Raw genomic sequence first — 19,312 nt, 5'->3', positions numbered from 1 at the left:
CTCCCTTCTGTGAGTAGGTCAGACGGGGCCTGTAGTCAGGGGTCCATAGGGACCAGGGAGGACATCAGCCTTTCCCTAGGTCTGAAGGGGATAACAGCCACAAAGGCAGGTTTAGAAGAAGCTTGGGGACTAGGCCTAAGCCACGAAGACTAGTTTTGCATATCTGCTGTCTGAGGGCTGTCGCCCCTGTGACCAGGCCCGGTGCGTATCCTCCCTCCCCCACCTCGAGTTTCCAGGGTTGACAGACCGCAGTGTTCTGCCTGCAGCACCTGTTCGGTGACATATCACGTTTTCTGTCCCAAGCTCAGTATGCCTCTTAGGACCTGAGGGACTGAGAGCAGGTGGTCCCTGGGAGAACCCAAGTGAGAGATGAGGAAAATTCTAGGCGGGGACCAGAGATGAACGGAACACAAGGCCTGTTCCCAACATACAAAGACTGGGGATGGGGACAAAAGCAGGAGCTCAGCCTGAGCAAGTAAGCACCAGCCCTGAACCATGCTGCTTGCTGTGTTGAAGGGAACTGACTTCTAATTGACCTGCCGGCCCTGCACGCAGCGCCAGCTCCTGGAGCTGGTGGAGGGAGGGAGGGAGGGAGGGAGAGCTTGGGCAAGCAAGAGCAGCGTTAATGCGGCTATCGATTTCTGCCACCGGCCAGTGGGCCTTAGAGGCGGGGGACACACAGGCTTTTCTCCTGTCGCTCTAGCCCATAGACTATAGTCTCTGTAGTTAGCTGCTGAGTTGTGGCCCTGGGCAAGGAAGTTGAGCTCAGTGAGCAAGAGCTAGAAGAGGTGGCTTGGTGCTTTCTGACTCTTGTCCGTCAGCACGCCCCTCCCTCTGCACACCCGAGGTCACTGGTCTCTAAGGAAGAAGGCCTCTAAGAAGGAAAGGTGATTTAGGCCGACCCATAGGAGGTGAGATAGCACAAAATCCTCAGAACGGTCCCCTTAAAGCCCTGACCTCTGACCATGCCTTCCTGGGATTGTCCTGGTGGGTTCCAACATGCTTGATTCTTAACGAGGTGCCCCGGGGGGACTCAGATCCATGGAGATCCGAGGAAGACCTGCTTACCGAGTGAGGCTTCAGTTGCCTCCCCTGGACCACTCCTTGTGGCTACTTGTTGGCAGCCCTGGAGCAGAGGGCCCTACAGGTTACAGGTTTACCCCTTTGTAAATGCAGAGGGTCAGACTACATGACCTGGTACAGGCTGAGTATCCAGGGCAGCCTGATGGGTGTGATGAGGTTGTCCGGGGACAAAGATCTGATGTGTTCCCAACTCTCAAGCCCAGGGCAGGGTGGGGTTTGCCAGATGTTCTACTACCCCTTGAGCCACCAGCTGCTCAGGGGCTGGGCCTTTTGCTCTCACTCCTCCACTTGGGATACCGGACTGAAGGAGGCCTGCAGGGAAGGGATACCAGAGAGCCAGTACTCAGAGAAAATTGCTACCCTGCTCCATCTGGATCTGTGACAAGGGCACTGGCCTCTCACATGCCCTGCTCAAGGCTGGACTTCAGAAGCCCCCTGTCCTGGGAAAGGCCCTGGGCCTCAGAACTGTGGAGACGGCCAGAGGACCAGCTCTTGCTTGCCTCCACCTTCTCCACCCCAGCCCTCTGGATTTTCACTGGACCCTCTGCTCCCCTGGAAGCCAGGCTAGGGCACAGCAGGGGCTGAGGTGATGGCTGTGGTTTGGGAACAGAGAAGGGAGTGTGTGAAATTCATGCATGTCTTCCCACTCTTCCAAGAGGAGCACTTCAGGCTCCCTGCTCCTCCCTTGCTTTGTAGAAGGGTAGATGTTCCTTCAAACAAGGGTGCTATACTCTCTCAGACTTTGAATTAAACAGAGGAGCCTGAATCCTTTACCTGCAGTCTCCAGACAAGCATCCAGGGACAGCCATTCCGGTGTTGTGCTCAAAATATTTCCTTCTCTCTCTAGATGGGTAGGGACCAAAGAAAGTGAAGGTCATTAATCCTCCAGAGTTAGTTAGCCTCGCCAGATCTCCTACTCCACCAAGGACAGCAACCACTTTTCTTAGGTCTTCTAGATCTTCACAGGGCAGATTTGGGCTGGAGCCACTGACCTCAACCTCCCTGTGCCTCTCAGTGGCCATGTGTCTATGGGCTAGTAGCTCTCATAAGCCTTGTTCTCCCTGTCTGGGAAATAGAGGATTACCCTACCACTTTGTAGCGTTCTGCTGAATCTGAAGATAGTCCAAATAAATTCTTCACCAAGATAGGGTTGGCACTTAATGCCTTATCAGGCTTATGGTTGTTACCTTGGCAATATGGGTGGTGGTCTTGAAGGAAGAGGGTTTACTGACCTTGTCCCCACCTTTCCCAACAGAGTTCAGACGTTCTCACGTGGACACCTGACCATGTGCCTGCCCTGAGTGAGACCCACCAGACGTCTCGATTGTGGGCAATAGGGCTACACACTCATCTGTGAGCCCCCAGCAGTTAGCAGGCTCTCCCAGCAGTGGGGTCTGGGCCTCGGCCCCACCATGTCGAGCCTCGGCGGTGGCTCCCAGGACACCGGTGGTAGTAGCAGCGGCAACAGTAGCACCAATAGCAGCAGTGGCAGTGGCCCAAAGGCAGGAGGAACAGACAAAAGTACCACAGTGGCTGCGACCGCACCAACCTCAGTGGCAGATGATGCCCCGCCCCCTGAGCGTCGGAACAAGAGTGGCATCATCAGTGAACCCCTCAACAAGAGCCTGCGTCGGTCCCGTCCACTCTCCCACTACTCTTCCTTTGGTAGCAGTGGTGGCAGCGGAAGCATGATAGGGGGGGAGTCTGCTGACAAGGCAGCCGCAGCTGCAGCCGCAGCCTCCCTATTGGCCAATGGTCATGACCTGGCTGCGGCCATGGCCATGGACAAAAGCAACCCTACCTCAAAGCACAAAAGCGGTGCTGTGGCCAGCCTGCTGAGCAAGGCGGAGCGGGCCACGGAGCTGGCAGCCGAGGGACAGCTGACGCTGCAGCAGTTCGCACAGTCCACGGAGATGCTAAAGCGCGTGGTGCAGGAACACCTGCCCCTGATGAGCGAGGCAGGTGCTGGCCTGCCTGACATGGAGGCTGTGGCTGGCGCCGAGGCCCTCAACGGCCAGTCCGACTTCCCCTATCTGGGCGCATTCCCCATCAACCCAGGCCTCTTCATCATGACCCCAGCTGGTGTGTTCCTGGCTGAGAGCGCGCTGCACATGGCTGGCCTGGCCGAGTACCCCATGCAGGGAGAGCTGGCTTCCGCCATCAGCTCAGGCAAGAAGAAGCGGAAACGCTGCGGCATGTGTGCGCCCTGCCGGAGGCGCATCAACTGCGAGCAGTGCAGCAGTTGTAGGAACCGAAAGACTGGCCATCAGATTTGCAAATTCAGAAAGTGTGAGGAACTCAAAAAGAAGCCTTCCGCTGCTTTGGAGGTAACAGCACCGTAGAGGGAGGTGTGCGGGCTCTCCCATTTGTCTGGCAGTCCAAACCTACCCCCGAGTCCTGGAGCCCACCTTTCCTGCCTGCAAGTGTGGGGCATACCCAGCCAGTCCTAGGGCCTGAAGGTCTGGCTGCAAGGTACCTGTTCACTGCCCTAAAAAGCAGAGCCACATCCTGAGATGCCAGCAAGGCATGGTTTGCAGGTAGGGGCTTGGCATTCTCAGTTAGGCCCTGGTTCTTTGATGCCCCTTCCTAGGGCCTGGGTCAGGTATTTCCACATAGGTACCAAGTTTCTGTCTCATAGACGTGTTCTAAAGCAGTAACCCAAGACTGGTTGTGTGTTAGCCCCATCCGAAAGGTTCTGCCTGTGGACCCTGTGGCCTTGAGAGTGAGCCCTACAGCTTGCCTCCCAGAGTCCTGTCCCTCCCCCAGCACACACAGCGCACACGCAAAATAGAACAGCTGCAGTGCTGGCTGCCCTGCCTGGAGATGGGGAGGAACAGCTCAGCTCATTCCTAACTATGGTCCTGGCATAGCTACAGGGGTCTGTCTACCCTCTCCCCAGATAAGGTAAACTAACTGGGTTCAAAGGCAGCTTTGCAGTTTGCTGTCCCTGCCACTCGCTCCCACCCCTCTTGGAAGTAGACTTGATTCCATAGAAATGGTGTCCTGGCCATGGCCTCTTGCCACCTCTCTGACTGCAGCCTCCCATGTGTCTTGCTTACCTACCAGCTCACCACGGCACCCACGCCAGTGTAGACACCCACATGTACACCTGCTCCTCTCACTATAGCGCTCTCTGCTCACTGAGCGCCAGATATCTGCTCCCCATCACAGTTCCGTGTACACCACACAGTCTGATGCAGTGCAGGCTCGTGTGACAGGACGCAGCTGTGGCCCCAGGTATGGCCATCTGGTGCTCTGGGCCAAGGGAAAGGGGTCCAGAAGGCTTCTGAGTGCAGTGGCTCAGGAGGCCTCTGGGCCCTTGGGTAGCCCAGCAGGTCATGGCTCCTTCTTTGGCCAGCCTGTCCTGGCCAGGATAACAGGAACTCTTCGGGGTAACTGCCCGTCTTCCGAGCTCGTCCCTCCGCCAATGAGCCGGCCTCGGGGAGCTTCTTGCACCAGGTCCACCGGGACCCTGACTGAACTTTCTCCTTGTTTTTGTCTCCTGCCCCGCCAGAAGGTGATGCTTCCGACGGGAGCCGCCTTCCGGTGGTTTCAGTGACGGCCGGGAACCCAAAGCTGCCCTCTCCGTGCAATGTCACTGCTCGCGTGGTCTCCGGCAAGGGATTCGGGCGAAGACAAACGGATACACCCGTCTTTAGAACCAAAAATATTCTCTCACAGATTTCATTCCTGTTTTTATATATATATATTTTTTGTTGTCATTTTAACATCTCCACGTCCCTAGTATAAAAAGAAAAAGAAAAAATTTAACTGCTTTTTCAGAAGAAGAACAACAAAAGAGGTAAAGCGAATCTACAAAGTACCGAGACTTCCTGGACAAAGAATGGACAATCAGTCTCCTTCCTGTGTCAATGTCAATGTTGTCTGTGCAGGAGATGCCGTTTTGTGTAGAGAATGTAAATTTTCTGTAACCTTTTGCAATCTAGTTACTAATAAGCACTACTGTAATTTAGCACAGTTTAACTCCACTCTCGTTTTAAACTTCCTTTGATTCTTTCCAACCATGAAATAGTGCATAGTTTGCCTGGAGAATCCACTCACGTTTATAAAGAGAATGTTGATGGCACCGTGTAGAAGCCCCTCTGTATCCATCCACATGTGCAGAGCTACAGCCAGAGCCCACTGGGACTGGAGTTCCCGTCCCAGGCCCAGCCTTGTTGCACCCACTGTCCCCTGGCTGGGACCCCCTACCCCAACAGTGACAGATCTTGGAGAGATGAGGATTCTATTCATTTGTTGATCCGCTGAGATCTGGGGAGCCCGCATCTCAATTCTGGCTACTTCCCCTAGAGAAAATAAGCCCTCTTTTCTCAGCCTTGCTCTCAGCAACAGAAGAAAGGGCTTCTCCGGGTCCCTCACCTACCTCCCGGTAGGGGTGGGTGCCCAGGGGGCTCCCTACCCGTGGCCAGCTCCCTGCTGAGGAACATGCTGTTTGTATTGTTTTAGGAGACCAGGCTGTTTTGTGAATAAAATTGAATGCATGTTTGTGTCCTGATACACCGCTGGCTTCTTGGGGTTTGGGGGGGGGGCTGACTTGGGGCTGGGTCTAGGCTTTGTGTGGGACTATCTTGAGAGAAGGGTACCCTGAGGATACTTTGATTTGAGTCTCTTGGGAAAGAGAAGCCTTTCAGACTGGGTGTAGGTAGGGGGTAGGGTGAGAGCAGGGGCGGCCATCCTGGAAACAGCATGGAACCATGTTTATATGGAAAGTTTGGTGCATCCTAGGCCTTGGGACCTAGACCACTAAGGGGTGTCACCCACTTTGGGCCATACTGCTCCCCAGCTTTTCAGTGTCAGGCAGCCTGTGGTGCTGGGGCAGGCTGTCTGTCTGGGTCTTTTTGCATGGCAGCCATGAGTAAGTGTGAACTCTGCTATTCACACAGTGGAGTAGTTTCCTCCCAGGTTTCTGGAATGTGGCTGCCCTCTGTGTGCCCTGTCTTTGGACTCCTTCCATTCCAGCCTGAGTTCAAGAAGGGCATCTTCTGCTCTGGCCTCGAGGTGGTCTAGAACCTCAGAAGCCAGGTGTCTGGGGAGATGTTGCAGGGCCCCACCGTCCAGGCCAGGGCAACTTTCACAGAAAGAGGTGTCATTTGCTTACTCCTCCCCATACTCGTGGAGGCTAACCTGACGATGAAGCCTAGCCTACCGCTGGGGCCACACACACACACACAGCTGCTGAGCCTGGCAGAGGTGGAAGCTAGACTTGAAGAAGGACTTCCTGACAAGGTTTCAGGTGGGTGAGGACTTGGAGAACAAAGGAAGGTGGGATTTTCTGAAGCTGAGTGGGTGGTGAGGTGGGGGAGATGGACTGTCCCTGCTATTGTTCCGGGAAGGGGAAAGCTGGGAGGAGGTATCCTGACCCCCAACCCCGTTCCCTGTGTCACAGGCTCCCTTGGAGCACCAGGGGCTCAGCAGCCTGGCCTGGCACAGCAGGGGTAGGCAGGGGCGGGGGAGGTAGCTTTCAACTCCATCTCTGCCTGGGAAAATTCCCTTTCATGTGGCTGCCTGTGATCTCTCCAGGCGGCTCTGCCAAAGGGGGGTGTCCAGCAGGGAGTAGGGGGAGGTGTTGCAGCTGGGGGCACCCTCACTCCAGAACAAGGCAAACTGCAGCACCTCCAGAAACTTGGGGAAAGGGGGGGTCTAAGAGGGTATGGGGGACGCTGGCCAGCAGGGGGCACTGGGCTAGAGGCTTTTGCTGGCAGCATACAGGCTGCAGATGGCCTAGGCCGGCCCTCTGGCACACCTCCAGGTGTGGGGTGGGTGGCTCCAGTGGCTTAATGGGAGGGGACCGTGACTCAGCTGACCTGGTCCCACCCCGCAGTACAGAGACACCCAAAGTTCAAAGACCCTCATGTCCAGTTTCTGCGTCTTAACCCAAACCCCAGCCAGTGTCTCTGAAGGAAGATGGCTGTGGGGCCAGATCTTGCCCTGGAAAGTTATTCCTCCCAGAAAATGGCCTAAGGAGGAACACCATCACGAAGGCGGGGCCTGGTGCACAGTAAGCTCTGGTCAGTGGCACCTGATGTTTTAAAACTATTCTCGGCTGAGGAGATGGCTCCGTGGCTAAGAGTGTTGACTGCTCTTGGAAAGTACTGGAGTTTGGTTCCCAGCACATGGCTCACAGCCACCTGTAACTCTCTCTGGAGGAGCCAACAGCCTCTTCTGGCCTCAGGTACCAGTATATGAGCACACGCATGTACACATGAGAACAAACGTTTAGGTGCACACCTGTAGCCTCAGCTGTGGGGAGACTGAGACAGGAGGACAGCCTCGACTACAGAGGCCCCGTGTGAAGAACCCAGCGAGCTGATGATAAGGGGATGATGTGCCCCGGCCCAGCACTGAGGAGGTGGAGTCCGGAGATAAGGAAAACCTTAGTGATGTAGTGAGTTTGAAGTCTGCCTCTGCCTCCTGGGTGCCGTACACTACGCTCAGCTTTTCTTCCCGAGACAGAACCTGGTGTAGCTCAAGAGGACTAGAGAGTGGGTTCCAGGACACCCTGTCTCAAAACAAACAAAAAAAACCTTGAGTGTGTGCTTTTCCCCAACTCACCAGCCCACTTTATTCTTGAGATTATCTTTCCATTAAACTTTAATTTAGTATGTGGGTGTTTTGCCTGTATGTGGTCTTTGTGCTCCACATGGGTACCTGGTACCTGTGGAGGCCAGATTCCGGGAGGCTGGTGCTACAGGCAGCTGTAAGCCACAATAGATGCTAGAAATTGAACTCTGGTCCTCTAGAAGAGCAGTCAGTACTTTTAACTGCTGAGCCATCTTCCCAGCCCCAAAACTGTATTTCTTTAAAATAAACCATTCACTAGACCTCTCCAAAAAAAGGCCCTTTTGGCTGGACCTGACCTTGACATTTCTCCCTAAGGCCAAGTCCTGCCACACAGCCCACGTGCAGTCCGGCCCACTGCTCACCAGCCTGCCTGTCTTCCTGCTTTCTGGCCATATGGTTTAAGGGTCTCCACGTCCTGTGACCTAGCCTTCGCACACCTGTTTGTCTCCTTGTCACATTCAGAGTCTGCTGTCTTGCACCTCTTCTGCTGTCAAAGGACCCTGGGGTGGGGGGTGGAGGTAGCCCTTCCCTGCCAGGACAGTAAATATGGCCTCCTGGTGATTTAGAAGCCTTCACCCAGCATCCTATAGCCCTCCTGGGGGTCCAGCATTCAGAACCAGCTTTGAGGGTTGCAAGGTATGAGAGGCTGGACACACTGGAGTCAAGTCCTGTGTGTGTGTGTGTGTGTGTGTGTGTGTGTGTGTGTGTGTCTTACACTGCTAGAGACAAGAAGAGCAACACAGGAACCTTGTGTGTGTGAGAAAGAAATGGACAGCGGAGAGGGAGTGGGAGACGGGGCTCTGAAGGCCCAGCAAAACCTTGTGAGGTCATGTCCCGGAATATGACTACTTGTACCATTGAGTATGACATGAAAGTGGGCTTGAAATGATGTGGAAGACATTTAAGACCTCATGTGGCCATGGGCTCACATGTGAATGATGTCATTGGGATGCTCAGTGATGTTTGTGTGATCCTGTGACCTTGTACAGTCCTGTAGCAACCCCAGTGTGATACCAAGCTGTACAACTGGGCGTGAATGCGTAACATTGGGTGATACTTAGTTTATGGTATTGAATAAACATAATAAACTATGTTGACCCTGGGACAAAACTTCATAATACCAAGTGTCCATGACTGTCATCGATGTGGCCCTGAAACACCAGACAGAGTGTGTGTGATGTAAGTAGTGACCATGCTGTGACCCTGCATATTGCCTGCATAATGCTGGGGGGGGTGCGATATAAATTTGTCAGTGTGCCCATGGGACCCCAGGGGTTGCAGGCCCATTGCCCTGTGTGTCTGCCTCCAGCATCTCCTGCTCCCCACCCCTGACAGCTGTGCAGTTCTAGGGAGAGCACAGAGTTCTGGGGCATCTCATTCCCAGCATGGGTCCAGAGGCTCAGGCTGCATCGGGTGTTGGCATGGGACAACAGAGGCTTTTCCCACAGTTGAAATGCCCCTCTCCCAGACCTTCCACTGCTGGCTTCAGCTCCACAGAATACCCTGGCAACTCTGACTCCTTTGTTCTCTGTGGCCGCCAAAGGCCTCCCACTTCACCCCAGACTGTCCAGCGCCTGCCAGGCTGGTGACCCTTCCCCCATGGCAGCCAGGCTTGGTGTGACCTAGTCCCTGCCCACGGAAACCACCACCACATCACACACACGCACACACACACAGACACACACACACCCACAAACACACACACTCCATGTCTCTGTCCCATGCTCCAGTTCTAACACAGGACTCCAGCCTGTGAGCTTGGTGTGCAGGAAGAAGGAAACAGAGCAGTTCCTGGGGCTGTACTGGGTGATTGCACGCCAACACCTGGGCTCTGGAAGGGTACAACTTCCCCTTGGCACGTGGCCAAGTTGGAAGCTCAGCCTTCAGTCCAGACTGGTTTCCGTTTGAGTCGGTTTTGCTTTGGCTCGGGTCAACCGTCAGGATTGGGATTATGACCCACTTTGTAGATAAGGAACATGCATGACTCGCCAAAAGCAAGATGCTGATTAGCACCCAGGCTCCTTACTCCCTTGGGAAGAGGACCAGCTGCCTCCAACAGAGTTGGGAGGGGGCCTGGGACTCTGGACATATGGGTTCCTCCCCATGTACTGGTCATGGTGTGTCAGGCACCATGTTGTGTGTGTGTTTCTCCTTGTTGGATGACCTTGGCCAAGTACCCTTGCCTCTGTTCTGGAAAGAAGGGCAACACAGTTAGGGCGTGTGGAGTAGGGACTTGACAAGGTGCATTGCATAGCAACAAGGTCACCTCACAGTTAGTGCCATGATCCACAGCAAGGGCATGACACTGGTGACTCTGGGGCAGATTTAGGCATGGAGCCTCCACTCCCGGCCCAGCCTAGCTCACACTGCTAAGAAGGTCGTGATATCGGCGTGACTCAGCCTATCAAGGCCTTTTGAGTCTGACCTGACTGCACTGCCAGCTCCCACTCCCTACCAGGTGCCAGAGATACACAGATGGAGGTCATTTGCACAACGCGCCCTGTCCTGTCACCCCCATCCCCCACCCCCAACGGGCTGCTGCTGTGACAAGTATAACTGAAATGAACAGGCCACAGTAAAAGAGATCCCAACCCGGGGCTGGAGAAATGGCTCAGTGGTTAGGGCCCAGGTTCAATTCCCTGTACCCACATGGCAGCTCACAACTGCCGGTTCACACAGACATACATACAGGCAAAACACCAATGCACATAAAATTTAAAAGAGAGATCCTAACCCTTGTAGATGGGAATTGGGCCTTATTGTGTCACATAGCTCCTCAGTGTGCCCCCCTCTTAAGTGCCACATCTGCCTTGAGGTCTCTGCTTGCTGGGAAGGGTGGGAGGGTCTTCTGAGACTGCTGGCCAGGCTGCCAAGCAGACACTCATTTCTCTGCCTGCCACCTCCCATCTTCCAGCAGCATTACAATTCCCTACTTCCAGAGAACAAGGGCAGGCTTCAGAGGCAGCAGGGGGTGTGAAGAGGAAGTGGACCGGGTCCTCTGGGGCTGAAGATTTGGGTACTGGAGGATTTGAGCCACTAAGGGTGGTCATTAACCCTGCCTCAGATGCCAGGTTCTAGGGGCTCACATCTGTTTCCTGTCCTTTCTGACTGCTCCTCACTCTCCTCTTCAACACACACACGCACGCACGCACGCACTCCACGCCCCTGTGACTCCCAGTAGCTCAGGTGCCCCCACATCTCCCTTGTCACAGTAGTGACCATCACATGCTGACAAGACCATGGTCGTGAGTTCACGAAAGGCGTCCTTGGCACCTGTCACAAGAACTTTTCTAAGAAACATCTGTAGAGTCAGATGTGTGGACCAGGCCAGGCCTATATTCAGTACTGGGAAGGTGGAAGCAGGAGGATCAGGAGTTCAAGGACAGCCTGAGCTACACATCAAAGACTGTCTCATAAGAAACCTGTGAGCTAAATAAAAATCTTCCCTTCTTTGACACTTTTTTTTCTGTGAGCATTTTTTTTTAATCATAATTGAGGTACTGTCCATAAATGAGGAAAACTTACTAAAAAGAGCCTCCTTGGTTCAATGCCTTAAATAGCATATACAGTGCATTGGGCTGGGTCCCCAGCACTGCAAACCCCCAAAGCATCCATAGCCCTTGATTAGAGGCACCCATGAAACTCTCCTGCCTCCCAGTGCACTGAGCTTGTGACTGGTAAATCAAGCACTGGTCCAGTTCATTGCATCCATATGCCCAGAAAACCATGAGGAGAGCACTGATCAATTATCCCCTCCTTATAGATGACAAAAATAGGGCAAGAGAGAGAGATACAAGATCACACAGCTGATTTTGTAAACACTTGCTTATGCTTCAGACTTTGTCTGGAAACAAACCTTCCCCCTCCTGACAGACCTAAACCCAGTGGAGCCAGGAGATTTGTTTGTTTGAGACAAGGTTTCGCTATATCCCACGTGGGATCCTCCCGCCTCAGCCTCTGAGTGTTGGGATTACAGGCATGTATTACCACCCAGCCCATAAAGTCCTTTAACCGAATATTCGCAAGTCCAGAAAGGTTTAGGAAAAAATAACTGAACAGAAGTGCTGTATAGGGAATAAGGGCTTAACCTAGAGCAGCAAGCGTAGAAATTCTGGGGGTGCAAAGGGGACACAACCTGAGTTCATGCAGCTCCTCCCCTTCCCCACCCTGGAGAACCACCCCACCTCCCAGGGCTTCCTGCAACAACAGGATTGACAGGCAGCTGCTGGGGGGCCCAGAACACTGGCCTCTGTGAGAGTGAGGGCAAGGGCAGTGCCCGCTCTGCAGCCGTTGATAAGGCGACAGAGCCCTCGGGAGCGGGGACACGGTGAAGCCATGGAAACACGGCTGAAGTGTGAGGCTGGCTCAGCCACTTCCCCAGGTGGCTGCCTCCCAGGCCTGGCAGGGACCCAGCAAGACAAGTCCAGCCACAGGCTATGTCTCTTCCTGCCCTCCCAGGGGCCAGCCTGGGCTGGTGGCTGGAAGTATCACCCCAGCCTGCTTTCCTAGGGTCGGACTGGGGTCAGTCAGTCTTTGGGCATCGGTAGGGAACACCAAGGGTAGGCAGGGTGCTCCACCAAAGCCTGCTTCCCCATTTAGCTCCTCCTAGTGTGCTACCCACTCCTCTACTATAAATATGTGTGTATTATTTACCTTAAGCATTTTGATAAATCATAATAGCAGAGACATCTGCTGTCAAAACTGTAAACTGCATTCGGGGCTCATCTTGTGGATGATCGGGATACAGACCAGGAGTGCATGGGAGCTTATAATCAGAAAGGGCTGGGTCTTGAAGGAAACCCTAGGCTCATCTTTTGGGGTCCTTCCTCACTGGCTGCTAGGCACAAAACCTTTCCAGAGAGGCTAACCCCACTCCCTACACACACACACACACACACACACACACACACACACACTGTGTTCCTGCTTCCTGCGTTCCTCAAAATTAATGCATCAGTGAGAGGGCTGAGAAGTCCCCAGAGGAGAGATTAACTCCTGGGGGGCAGTGCGAGTGGGGTTGGCCCTGGGAGGCTGGGTGGTGGTGGTGGTGGCGTTAATGCTCAAGCCTCACAAGATTAATCACCCTGCCGCTGGCCTCACCACAAGGGCACCCAGTACCCAACACCCACCCCCAAGCCACACCCCCAGGAGAGGCTCTGTGTTGGGAATCTTCCCTGCCTTTCAAAGTCCCTACTGTGGCCAATCTAACTTGTAGGAGGATTTGGGAGCTAAGGCCAAGTTCCTTTCGCCTTTTCTGGCTCTTTCCTGGTGGTCTCAGGGACCCTGAGGATCAAGCGGCAATCCTGTGATCTCCTTGGTTTTAGTGTAGCTCAGCAGCCCTGAGAGGAGGAGGAGGCCCTGGCCTGCCTGACATCTGGGCCCTAAAAGTAGAGCGGGTGTGAGACACCCCCAGGACCCTTTTACATGGGGAGCTCAGAAAGAGGTGTGGTGAATTCAAATGTCATGCTCCCCAGCCTGCCCCTCCTGCTCACCCTAACATCCTAAGTAGAAACAGGACAAGCGCCTGTTAGTAAAGCCCTAAGGTGAGGAGCCAAGTTCAGACTCCTCAGCCAGACACCCCACTTAAATCTTCAACAAGTTGCAGTAAGTGGGGCTCAGGTTAGACCAGAAAATAGACGAGTTGCCATCTGCTTTCCTCTGCTTATCTTCCTCCAAAGAAGAGACACCCCTGGTCCCTCAGAGGTCCCATTGGGTGACTAACCTGTGTGCTTGCTTGGGCCTCCTGGGTAAAGAGCAGGGTGGTAAGGGGGGCAGTGCCACAAGCACTTGGTAGCTGGCAACTACCAAGGGTTGGTACAGCAAAGAGAACCGAGAAAGGACTCCAAGACAGAGGAGAAGAACCTAACCAGACATGCTAGGCACTCCTGGATCTGAGCATTGTGTCCGTGTCCGTATGCAGGCTCTTAGATGAGCAAGGGGCTGCTCTTCACCCTCTTCCCCTGCCTCAGTTTACTCATCTGTTACTGGTATCAGGTATCCAAGATACAATGAGGGTAATATGAGAAGCCTGTGTAATAAACCTCAAGAACTCCCTCAACTAGCTGTGTGCTATAAATGCATGTGATGCATGCCTATAAATAAGAGGTGGCTGCAAGTTTGAGGGCAGGTGGGGCTGTAGCATAGCATGACCCTGCTGAGACAAAGAGAGAGAGAGACAGAGAGAGCATGACCCTGTTAACAGAGAGAGACAGACAGGGAGTACCACCCCTCATCCTCAGAACCACAGTGCACAAGAGAGGTGAGTGGGTAGGAAGAGGCAAAAGCCAAGAACAAAGACAGTTTTCTGGACATAAGCGAAGGACTAGTTTCTTTTTGTATGGGAGTGAGGCTTGCATGTATGCATGCATACATGTTTATATGTACCAGTGCATGTTTGCACAGATAAAGGTCAACCTCAGGTGTCATTGCACATATGTATATATACATGTTTATATGTACTAGTGCATGTTTATACAGATAAAGGTCAACATAAGGTGTCATTGCACATATGTATATATACATGTTTATATGTATCAGTGCATGTTTGTCCAGATGGAGGTCAAAGGTCAGCCTCAGGTATCATTCCTCAGGAGCCATTAAAACAAACCTTTTTTTTTATTTTGTCTTGAGACAAGTCTCACTGGGATCCAAGGCTCATCAATTTGTCTAGGTTGGCTGGCTGGCAAACCCCAGGGATTCACCTATTTCCACCTCCCCAGGTCCAGAATTACAAATGTATGCACCACACTCAGGTTTTTACTTATTTTATATGCTTGAGTGTTTGCCTTCATTGTATGTCAGTGTCCGTGGAGGCCTGAAGAGGACATTTGATCCCCTGGGACTAGCATTATAGATGTTTATAAATCACCATGTGGGTGCTAGGAATCGAACCTGTGTCCTATGGAAAAGCAAGCAGTGCTCTAAACCACTAAACCATCTCCTCAGCACCAATCATATTACTTGCTTGCTTTTTTTTTTTTAAATTAAAAAACTTTTTTTTGCCCAGCAGTGGTGGCGCACGCCTTTAATCCCAGCACTCGGGAGGCAGAGGAGGCGAATCTTTTTGAGTTTGAGGCCAGCCTGGTCTACAAGAGCTAGTTTCAGGACAGGCTCCAAAGCTACAGAGAAATCCTGTCTCAAAAAACAAAAACAAAAAAAACAAACTTTTTTTCAAGACAGGTTGACCATGGTGGCCTCAAACTCAGAGAGCTGCCTGACTTTGCCTGGAGAATGACATCCAAAGGCCTGTGCCCACCACTCCTAGCCATACTGTTCTCTTAAGAGCTTTAGGGCCTGGTATGGTGGCACATGGCCTTTAATCCCAGCACTCCAGCACTTAAGAGGCAGAGGCAGGTGAATCTCTGTGAATTTGAGGCCAGCCTGGTCTACAGAGCAAATTCCAGGACAGTTGCCAAAGTGACAGAGAAACCCTGTTTCGGAAAGCAAAAAAAAAAAAAAAAAAAAAAAAAGGAAGGAAAAAAAAAGAAAGAAAAAAAGAAAAAGAAAAAAGAAGAAAAAGAAAAGAAAAAAGAAACAAAAAGAACCTTGGGACTCCTTGGGCAGTAAAGCCATGCTGGTGGAGCCCATGCAACTGCAAGGGTAAGTGCTTGTCCTTTACCCTGGGACAGTGAAGCCAGTGAGTGTTCTCAGGACTCAGCAACATTTGGAGGCTGCAGTAGGATGTTGTTAGCCCTTAGTCACTTGGGTGTGCGGAGCAACTTCCTAGCTCCACTCTGGGCTCCTGGAGCTTGTCAGAGGCCAAGACCCCTGCCAAGAGAGGCCTAGCTCTTTGTGAGATAGCAAAAACACTCCATTTCATGTCAGAAGCTTAAGGTGAGGTGTTCAGGAAGTGCCCTGTCCTCTTAGGGACCTGGACAGATGAATCCAAGTTACAGACTGGCTTTAGGATTTTTACTTCCTGGACACGGAAACAAGGAAGCATCTGGATCCCAAGAGACCCTAACCTAGAGCTGGCATGGTGCTGGGTTGGAAGGTAGGGTCTAGGATTTCCATTTGAGCCCAACTCAAACTGGTTTCATGATTTCAGACACAGGGATAGTCAGCTTGCCCTTCCGGTGCCCAGCTTGCCCCACCAGAGTAGGAAAATATCATCTAGCAGCAAGCAGCCTTGGTGCGAGGCCTTCCTGGGAGTCCAAGGCTCAGGGGTGGACTTTAATTTAGAGTGCTTCAGCCTTGTCCATGCCCACTTAAGCTACCTTCCGCTCTTCTAGCCACACCCCTTTCACCTCTGACCTTGGGACCAGCTGCCTCTGTTGCTATCATTTGTTGTCATGGGAACCCTACAGTTCTGATCTAGTCCAGGCAAGAGCAGGCCTAGAGCTCATAGCAAGATAATCTGATGATACTGGGGTAAGAGAGTTGGGGCTTCTGTTCCTACTAGTTTGGGGGCATTAGGAAAAAATGCATGACCTGGGGCCAGCAAAATGGCTCAGCAGGTAAAGGCACTTGCTACTAAGCCTAACAGTTTGACCCCAGGACCCACACAGTGGAGGGAAAGAACCAATCCTGGCAAGTTCTCTGACCTTCACAAAAAGTGCTGTGGCATTCACACCACCCTCCTCAATGAAAAAGTAAGTGTACTTAAGATTCAAAAAAAAAATAAAAAAAAAAAGAAAAAGAATGACTTGAATATGGGTGGGCTACAGTGCAGATAGTCAGGGCCTGGGGTCCCTGAGTCTTGTTTCTCTCTGTGCCCACCTTCTCTTGACTTAGCTTTAGGTTGGTGGGGACCTTCCTATTTCCCTCACTGCCAACAACAACCAGATCTCAGAGCCCTGAGCTCAGCTCATTCTCAAGGCTAAAAATACCAGGAAGGCGGCAGCAGCAGCTCCCTAGACACCCCATCCACCCGCCCCTCACTTCCAGCAACACACACACACACACACACACACACACACACACACGGGAATATACTTGTACTCACCCAGGCCCAGCATGGACCTTATTCCAAGGTGCTGTCTGAACTTAATCACATAGTGCTCTGCCTGAGCTTCCCAAAGTCTCCACTCTGTGTGAGGCCAAAACATGGGTTCTACTTCCTCCTCTGACTCCAATTTGCTGTGTGATCTTGGGATAGTCTCCTGGCTTCTCTGAGCCTCAGTTTCCCTTTTTATGAAACAAAGAAGCTGCATAGAGCCAGGCAGTAGTGGCGCAACGCCTTCAATCCCAGCACTTGGGAGGCAGAGGCAGGCGGATCTTTGTGAATTTGAGGCCAGCCTGGTATACAAGAGCTAGTTCCAGGACAGGCTCCAAAGCTGCCCCCCACCAAAAATGCAGAGGCCCAGGGATGAGAGGTCAGGGCCCTGGGCCCTGGCTGCCTATCTCTAAGGCCCTCAGAAGCTTTTACTTTTTTTTTTTTTTTCAAGACAGGATTTCTCTGTGTAATAGCCTGGAACTCTCAGAGATCTGCCTATCTCTGCCTCCTGAGTGCTGGACTGCTCTCACTCTTCTTAAGTGACTATGCCCTGAACCAGAGCAACCCTTCTCTAGCATACTTACTGAATTGGAGAGGAAGAGTGCTTGAAAACCCACAGTAAGGAAGCAGAGGCAAGAGGATCTCTGTGAACCTCGTCTGCTGAATAAAGACCCTGTCTAGAAAAAAAGGGAAAAAGAGGAAAGAAAGAAAGAGAGAAAGGAAGGAAGGAAGGAAGAAAAGAGAAATAGGTATATAGATTCAAGTCCCAGAAACATGGCAGCACAATCTTTATTTCTGGAGACCAGTTAGGAAGAGACACGTTCTGAAAGAATTCTGGGACATTTGTCCATTAATTATTCTAGTGCAAGCTGGGCAGTGGTGGTACACACCTTTAATCCCGGCACTCCAGTGCGAGGGAGGCAGAGGCAGGCAGAGCTCTGAATGAGTTCCAGAAAAGTCAGGGCTACACAGAAAAACCCTGTCTCCAAAACAAAAAGTGCTAAGAACTGTTGGTTGTTGGATGTTGTGGCCTGAGACCCCAGCTGGGGTCTACTGTGCACCAGATCATTCTTCCAAGAGAACCAATCCAAGAGCTTCCAAGAGCCCATTAGTTTGGTGAAGGCATTTTCAGACTGTGAAAGGGTGCTCTTAGGTAAAACATTAATAAACTGCATCACATTGGTGGGGAAAATTAAATGTAAATTAGATAATTAAAAATGAAGCTGATGCCTGCTGCTTGGTGCTATTACCTCTTATTAAACGTTATGAGAGGTGGCCTTGGGTGGAGGCTGGTTGGACGGTTCCCGAGGAGGGTAGCAGAGGCAAGGGGCTGCTGCCTCCTGGAACCCAGTTTGGTTTTGCAGGTCCAGCAGGTGGGCAACCGGATGCTCCTGTTTCTAATCTGGAGTTAGGGGACCTGGGGTGTTCACAGCCCTGGGTATGGACCCACTTCCGTCTGCTGCTCACCAAACCTCAGTTTCTTCATCTGTGAAAGGAAGACTGTAACAAGGTCCTCAGACCACTGGGGAGGATCGTGGAATCCAGACCAGCCTGTCCAGACGACAAAACAAGGGACTGGAGATGCAGTCAGTTGGTAGAGTGCATGATTAGCCCTGCCAGAAACCCTGGATTCGATCCCCAACACTAAAACCAGACTTAATGGCCCAAGTCTGTAATCCCAGCAGTCTGGATGTGGAGGAGGCAGAGGTGGAGGTCTGGAAAATCAAAAAATTCAAGGACGTTCCCTGCTATTCCAGGACAGCCTGGGTTGCTTCAGGCCCTGGATCGCAAAACATAAACAAATAAAGGTTGGAGCCAGTCAAAGGTAGGGCACATTGTGGTGTTTGTTAACTCTGATTACTGGTAGTATCACCCAAATCTTCAAGACAGGCCTCAACGGCTGGTCCCTAGCTGACTACTAAAGATGGCACTTCCGCGTAGGCTACCCTGTTAGCCACAAGGGATGGGTACTTCGGGTGGATCTAAGCAAAGATACAAGAGAGTAAGGGTCCACAGTCATATGCCGTCTGACGTAGGTGACCCTGGGACAGCTCTCCTACATAAAGGTCCTGTTTCCTGCCTCAAGATGTTGCCCTGGCTCCTTGTTATTATTTTTAATCTGCCCTGAGTTCTTGGCCTTGTGCTGAGTGTGGGGATCCCGAGGTGAATGTTTCCGCAGTGGGGGAGGCAGCCTCGGGTAATAAGTCCCAAAGGAGTGGCTATTCCGAGCAAGTTCGGAACAGGCAAGCCTGTGTGGAGGGGGAAGCATGGATGTCGCAGGACACTCCGGAGCTACTTTGTGGCTCCAGATTCCCCAATCCCCGACGCTGGCACAGTGGAAGCTGGGCGAGGCAGGTAGCGGGCCCGCAGGAGCCGAGGCAGGGAGTCTGGGAGCGCGGGCCAGGCCCTTGGTGGGCCGTGCAGGGTGCGCGCCGAGGGGGTGGGAACACGGAGCGTGTGAGTCACCGTTTCTGGGCCAGGCAGGCGGTGACTGCGGAGCGGGGGGCGCATTCCTGGCTGGCAGGGCGGCCGGCACTAATGTCTTTCCCACATGGCCCCGAGTTCCCCGCTCGGCACGATCACACGGGCAAGACGCTCCCGCGGCCACCCCCGCCCCAGCTGCCTTCTTCCCACAGAACCGCGGAGGGGGAGGGCGGTGGCGAGGCGAGCGCAACTGGGCCTCCCGAGGTGGCCGGGACCCTCGCGCGGTGC

General features: G+C 52.6%; 1 protein-coding gene across 6 annotated transcripts in view; it reads left to right on the top strand.

Annotated features, from left to right (window-relative positions):
• Cxxc5 (CXXC finger protein 5) overlaps nt 1-5,599 on the top strand; it is a 32,019-nt gene extending 26,420 nt beyond the window's left edge. For all 6 annotated transcript variants that reach the window (XM_085699741.2, XM_085699740.2, XM_048442421.3 and 3 more), the window contains exons 2-3: nt 2,339-3,410; nt 4,598-5,599. In XM_085699741.2, the coding sequence (XP_085555867.1) occupies nt 2,496-3,410; nt 4,598-4,642 (960 nt within the window). In that variant the 5' untranslated portion in view covers nt 2,339-2,495 and the 3' untranslated portion in view covers nt 4,643-5,599. The remainder of the gene's footprint in view (nt 1-2,338; nt 3,411-4,597) is intronic.
• The last annotated feature ends 13,713 nt before the right edge of the window (nt 5,600-19,312 follow it).

This window comes from Myodes glareolus, chromosome 13 (assembly GCF_982192425.1).
Source record: "Myodes glareolus chromosome 13, mMyoGla1.1, whole genome shotgun sequence".
NCBI lineage: Eukaryota > Metazoa > Chordata > Mammalia > Rodentia > Cricetidae > Myodes > Myodes glareolus.
The sequence above is the reverse complement of the archived record's forward strand: the minus strand, read 5'-3'. Positions and strand labels throughout refer to the sequence as shown.